A 6,482-nucleotide genomic window follows, 5' to 3' on the forward strand; every position below is an offset into this window, starting at 1 on the left:
CAGTGGGAGTTATTGAAGAGAAGAAACAGCACTTGCAGGACCTCAGGAGAGGATAAAAAGAAAAAGAAACTGGTAATATTAACACAAGCCAGGTATGCTACCAAAAAAGTAGTGATTTAAAAAGTCAGTTCTATTGAAGGAATTAAAGTGTTTGTGGACCTGCATTTTAATTCTTGTAATGGCTATAAAAAACAAAGTGTTTCTATTTAAAAATATAATGAATTTTAATTGATCTCGGTAGAGGACAATTCATATGAGCAGAAATATAAATTAAAACAAAGGAAAAAATGCTTAATTTCTGAAGAGATGGAAATTAAAATGCTGGTGTCTTTTACTTATCAAATCAGTGAAACAAATTTTAATAATAAACAAAGACACATGTGCTGACAAGACTTCAGAGAACAAACAGGTAGACAAGTAGCAGTAAATATCGATGTTTTGTGCCTATAATTTGCCCACACTTTTTTAAAGTTCTTATTCTTTAACTTATTACTCCTACTTTATCAGATACAACCCGAGGAAACAATTATGAAGAAAAAACGGCTGATACATAAATCTGCTTAGCTTTATATTGGTCTGTTTTGCTACAGTGCATGTTTCTGTACTGCAGATTTGCTCATTACAATGATTGGGAATTATGGGAATGATGTCAAGTGTATAGTGAGTTGTGTTGGTTCATGTTATATTCCTCAGAATAGTATGAAGCCACCAAAGAAACCTTTTTCACCATAAAAGACAATGCCTTAGTGGTATATGAAGACATTTAAAAAAAAAAAAGGCCACTTTCATGGCCTTGAGAAGTGCTTTGCTTTTCACAGTGTTAAGCTGTGAACACTGTGAAACTGCCTGTGTGGTTGAAGAAGTTGTGAAGAAATTTCCCCTTCTGTTTAAGAAAAACATGAAAAAGCTACACCCTGGTTTAGATTATTTTGATAAAATTGGTTGTGCTGGCAGTGAATGCCCTCAAGGACCTACATACATCTCAGAAGAGGACTGCTAAGCTCCAGGTTAAGGTTACATAGGGTCACCTGGCTGACACAGGGCTCAAATGCTGGAGGAGGCTGAAGGGTGCCAATATTTTTGCTCTAGGCTCTTAGTAGTACTCTGGTTACAAAGCTACATAGTTTTAAGTGGTTAGTCCCTAACACTATTTTTCCCTTGAGCCCCTATTATTTTTAGTGTAATTCTGCAGAACATAAAGTTTTGCAGTTATATATATTAAGGAAAATATGCCCAACAGTAAGGGAGTAAGTCTTAGGACAGCATCTTGATAGACTCTGATGCATCTGTTACAATAAGCATAGAAAAATGTCTATAAAACAAATGCAAGCATTAGAAGGCAAAATTGAGTATCTACATACCACGATTACAACTGTGTCAAAATGTTTGACATGTACCTGGCCTGTTTGTTAATAGTTATGGTAGGATGGTGGAATTGTAGGTAAGTTTTTTTAAAAATTGTTTTTAATGTTGTGAAGTTGGTAAAATAGATATAAGTCCATTTAAATAATTTAAGCTAAATTTTTATTTTACTTTGGTTTTAGAATTCCTGGAAAACTCAAGCAGTTCGTATTTGACTTACATTCTGGAAAACTACACAGAGAATTCCATCATGGTCCTGACCCAACTGATACAGCCCCAGGACAGGTAGGACTCTTGTTTGTTTTTCAGTGGGAACTCTTTTTCTTTTTCAATTAGTCTTGAGGAGACTCTGAAGCTCTTGCATAGGCTTGAGTTTCTGCCCCGAATGTCTTTGTAAAGTAATTCTGAACAAACTCTAGATAATATACAAATTATGTTCCTTTAAAAAATTTTAAACCTTCAGAGAAGTTGCAAGAATATTACAATATAGTTTCTTGATCATAAAAATGAAGGTTGTCTGAGTAAGTCCTTTGTGGAAAATGGCTATGAGAGGGTTAAATACAGTTGGCTTCATACAGAAGTAGGAGGTAGGGATTAGAAGCAGGTAATTAGTGAAGAAATCAGTGGATTCCATTAATTGTTCAAGCCTTCCTCTGTGGCTGAGAGATTGACCATACTATAAAGAAAATAATGATTTGATATCCTAAGAGCCCTCATAATGCTCAATGCTCAATGCTCAGTATTCATAATGCTCAAAACTTACAGTTTAATGCAGCTTTTCCATTTGAGATTTAGAGTGCTGGACAACTTTTTATCAGCACAACTTTATATTTGCTTGATATATAGATATATATTTTTTAACCTGAGAATTTCTGTTACAAGTAACTTTCTAAACTTCTGTACAAGTTCTGCTTAAATATTCCTAAATTTGCATTTTGATGCATTATTGATTTATATCACGTCTATTACCATTATACTGAGAGGGAAGATGATATATACCAAAACTCTTATTGCCTATGCCCAGAACTTCAATCCACTATTTTGTCCAAAGAACCACCACATGTAAAAGAAAAATAAAAACTAAGTGAATTTTTCTTTAAGAGTCAAATTAAGTTCAGCGTTAAGAGTTCCTTTTAGGAATCTGATGACATGCTTTTTCCTTGAAATCTGAGGTCAGATTTTCTTTGATAATTAAGCAACTACAGATGCAGGAAAACATTGTTGGCAGTATCCCAAAGTAGGCCTGCTTAGTATTTTATCAGATTAAGAAAAGATGTAGCTTGCTATTATTATATTATCCTGATTTGTTTCAGCGTCTCCATTAGACACTGAACTCATTGTATTTATTCATCTTTGCATACTAATACATAGTTGGCACCAAATACATGTTCGTTTCTTAGTAATATAGCTTCAGCTTAAACATCTCAGCAAAAAAATAATATATTGGGGAAGGGGAACATGACTAATAAGGGAAGTTTGTGGACACACTGCTTCCGATTATAATGGGAATGTGCTTTTTATATACACACACACATATATATATATCATGTACTATTATATGTACTATGTGCCTATGTAAACTACAGGAAATACTAAAACAATGATAATCATGTTTGTTCTTGAGGAGCTCATGGTGTAGAGATAGGCTACACTGTCTTTTCTCTGAAATTATTGGAAGTCACTCATATTTCCACTGTATATTTTTATGTACTGTTGGTGTACAAGTAAAATACTACAAAAATTAATTTCTTGCAGTATTGAAGTGTTTTTCTTCCTTACGTCAACTGAGTTTTGATAATTGCTGGCATCCAGGTCTCTATCTTCAGAGTAGGTGCCTTTAATAATCTCAGCAGTCATTTGTAAGAGGGAAGGGTTCTGGCTAACTTAGGGTTATGCTGCCTCTACAGAATATTCTAGGAAAGCAACCAGGCGTCAGGTATTTTGTTTCTCCACCACACCTCAGAACTGTCATCAGGTTCATGGTTCATGGCTCTGTGGCAGCCCTGCCTTGGAGAAGCTGAGTTAAGGGCATCTGAAATGGGGAAAGCAAGATTTCGAACTTAACTCTTGTCTTTGGTACATAGTAGCTATATATTATTGATTATTAAGCAGATAATTAAAGGGCAGTTACTATTCATCTAATACTCTTAAAATATTATAACTATAAAATATACTGATGTAAAAATGTTTTATTCTTTCCCTTGTAGGAAGTCCAAGATGTAGCAAGCAGTCCACCTGAGAGCTCCTTCCAGAAACTAGCACCCAGTGAATATAGGTATACTTTATTGAGGGATCGAGATGAGCTTTAAAAACTTGGAAAAACAATTTGCAAGCCTTTCAAACAGCAGCATCAACTTACATGGTGGAAATAGTAAACCTATATTTTCATAATTCTATGTGTATTTTTATTTTGAATAAACTGAAAGAAGTTTTGGGCTTTTAATTTTTTTTTCTCCCTGACTCAAAATGTATTGTCATTTAATACAGCCTCTTTTAAAAAATCTGCTAGGGTTAAAAAATAAATAAAAATCAGAGGCCTATCTTTACTTTAAATCGAGGTCTATCTTTGCTTTACATCTGTCTTGTAAAATTTTTATAAATCAAGTGAAAGGTGACATTGCCAGAAATATACCATTAACTTGCACTACTAGGTTAGGGAGGACTTAGAGATGTTTCTTGTGTAGTATGTGCTTTTCTTTCTTTTCTTTATATATGATCACCTCTGTTGGTTATTTTAGTTATCACATTTCTCAAAGCTAAGGGGGTACGTATTCTGGATACTTGGGGGAGGAATAAATTAAAATTTTCACACTGTGTACTGTGTTTTACTGATTGGTTGGATGTTGCTTATGAAAATTCCATAGTGGGTTTTTTTTGGATTCTTAATGTGTAACTTAAACATACTATGAAGAGGAGGAGAGCCATAAGCCAGAACATTTGGCAGGAACTGTCCTTATGAATTAAGAAAAAGAAAATGAAAAGTGTTATTAAATTTCTATGTGTTTGTCTAACAAAGTGTCATATGGATGGCATTTAAAACTTTGAATTATACCTAAATCTGGGAAAAGGAGATACTAGTGGAACAGATTACCAATATTGAACTAGATGACTTTTAAGGCTCCTCCTATCACGATACTTAAATTTCCAAAGAGAAAAACCATCAGAGAAAATGTATTTCAGTAATTCTAACCTTCTTCTATCTTGTAGTCTTGTTCTAGTTGTATAGACCAAAAATGAAGACAATAAGGCACATAGGTTGTTTTGTTTTGCTTTTTCCATTGTAAAATTGTTAGAGGACCCTACGCCCTATAGATTCCCTGATCTCCTAGGCCTGCGGTGTAGTCAAATGGGTCCCTGTGCCAGGCCTCAATACTGCCAGGGAACAAAACCAGAGGGAGAGGACCCTCAAGTGTCATATCAGGAAGCCCAATGCCAGAGGACAGGTTCAAAATTGGCTTTCCTCTGGGCCTGGGTTGGTGCTATAGGCCAAGAGTCATTTTATACTTGGAGTCTAAGTCAATCCCAGTTTGGGGAAAGATTATTTTTAAGCTTAAAAGGCTGACATGTGCCATTATATGTAGTATGTAATATATGTAACATCTTCCAATTCTTTTAAAATAAAATATTTATAATAAATATTTAATGATTGTTATTTTTAAAAATCAGCCTAAAATTCTTAGTTATGCATGACTTACCCATCATTTCATTTAGAATAATAAATGTTAACAAGGTAGTAAGGGGCATGTTTAGTAGAAGATGCTAGAAAAGCAGGACAGAGCTTCCTAAAGCTCTGGGCCTTAGTTCTGTTCTCTTCATTGCTTTCAATCATTAACTTTGAAATCAGAGCTACAGTCTTCAGGTCAGAAGATGGACCAAATGTGAGGTGGTCAGAATGAAAATTTACAAACATTAAACTAGCACACAAAACCAAAAGCACCTGCAGTTGACTGGAATAAATTTGTAATCCTGTAATTGGCTTTTAAAAAATAGTAAACAAAAGATAACACTTAAGAATTGTGTTGCACAGAATTGGTTTTAGAGTAGTTATTATGATAAAGGCCTCAAGGAGCACATGTTCAATGTGATCTAATTTAACTGAGTGCCTGTTAAAAAAGTGAGTGGATCTGAAACTTTATTTAGCATTCATGCATATGGGGACTTAAGCTCTAGCCCTGCCACTATCATCACTGTCTTCTCTAGAGTGTGAAGCCACTGAGGACAAGGATACTGAATTGTATGCCTATGTCTCCAGTGCCTAGCATTTCTGGACACTTAGTAGTCATCATCATATGTTTATTGAATGAATGAGATATGCAGTGACCTTGGGTAATTTTGTATCCCTGAAAGGCTCAGCACTCATGAGGACTTGGTGCCCAATTTCATAAAAAGTTAACAAGCTCAAGTGCGAAACAGCAAAATGCACTAGATAAAATAAGTTCTGCCACAGGGCTAGTGCAGGGTCGGGTGGGGAGAAGGCCTGTGGCTAGGGCAGTGAGAAAGAAAGTTGGAGCTGATTGTGCAGGGCCTTGTATGCCAAGCTAAGGAAGGGGTTTTTACTGTATCTTATAGCCAGTAGAGATCCAGCAACAAATTTAAGCAGGCAAGTATGTTCATATTTAAGTTTGAGAAAGAACACTGTAGCAGCAAGTCTAGGTTATGATTAAATTGAGTCCAGTAGAGGAGGGATAACGGCCAGAACTAAGACAGTGACAGCAGAGATGGAGAGGAACAAATACAAGAGATTCCATAGGGATTTGTCATCAGTTGGATGTAAAGAGAGAACTTCCAGGAATCTAGAACTCACAATTTAGACGTCTTCCCCTCTGAACCATGCATGAATCAGAGAATATTACAGGTGGAAGTCTTCTAATTTTATCCAATCTACTCCAGGCCTCAGGCTCCTTAGCCGTGAAGAGAAGGGATGCTAGACTAGACTGAAGAACATAGTCGAGTTGCAAAACCAAAATTAGACTGCTTGTCAGCCCACTACCTTTTCCAGTTTTTCAAAAAGTGTTACAGTAGTGAGGGGGACCATAAAAGGATGAAAACTTACTTTAGATGAAATTCTGAACCTTTTTTAAGTTAAATGGACCTAGAGAGGAAGACAGACAATGGGCATC

General features: G+C 35.5%; 1 protein-coding gene across 2 annotated transcripts in view; it reads left to right on the plus strand.

Moving 5' to 3' along the window:
• The window catches only part of ERP44 (endoplasmic reticulum protein 44), a 90,405-nt gene extending 84,893 nt beyond the window's left edge, over positions 1-5,512 (plus strand). For both annotated transcript variants that reach the window (XM_082657483.1, XM_082657482.1), the window contains 2 exons: positions 1,545-1,647; positions 3,570-5,512. In XM_082657483.1, the coding sequence (XP_082513609.1) occupies positions 1,545-1,647; positions 3,570-3,671 (205 nt within the window). In that variant the 3' untranslated portion in view covers positions 3,672-5,512. The remainder of the gene's footprint in view (positions 1-1,544; positions 1,648-3,569) is intronic.
• Positions 5,513-6,482: the final 970 nt, after the last annotated feature.

The sequence above is a fragment of the Grampus griseus genome (assembly GCF_964374135.1).
Source record: "Grampus griseus genome assembly, chromosome: 6".
NCBI lineage: Eukaryota > Metazoa > Chordata > Mammalia > Artiodactyla > Delphinidae > Grampus > Grampus griseus.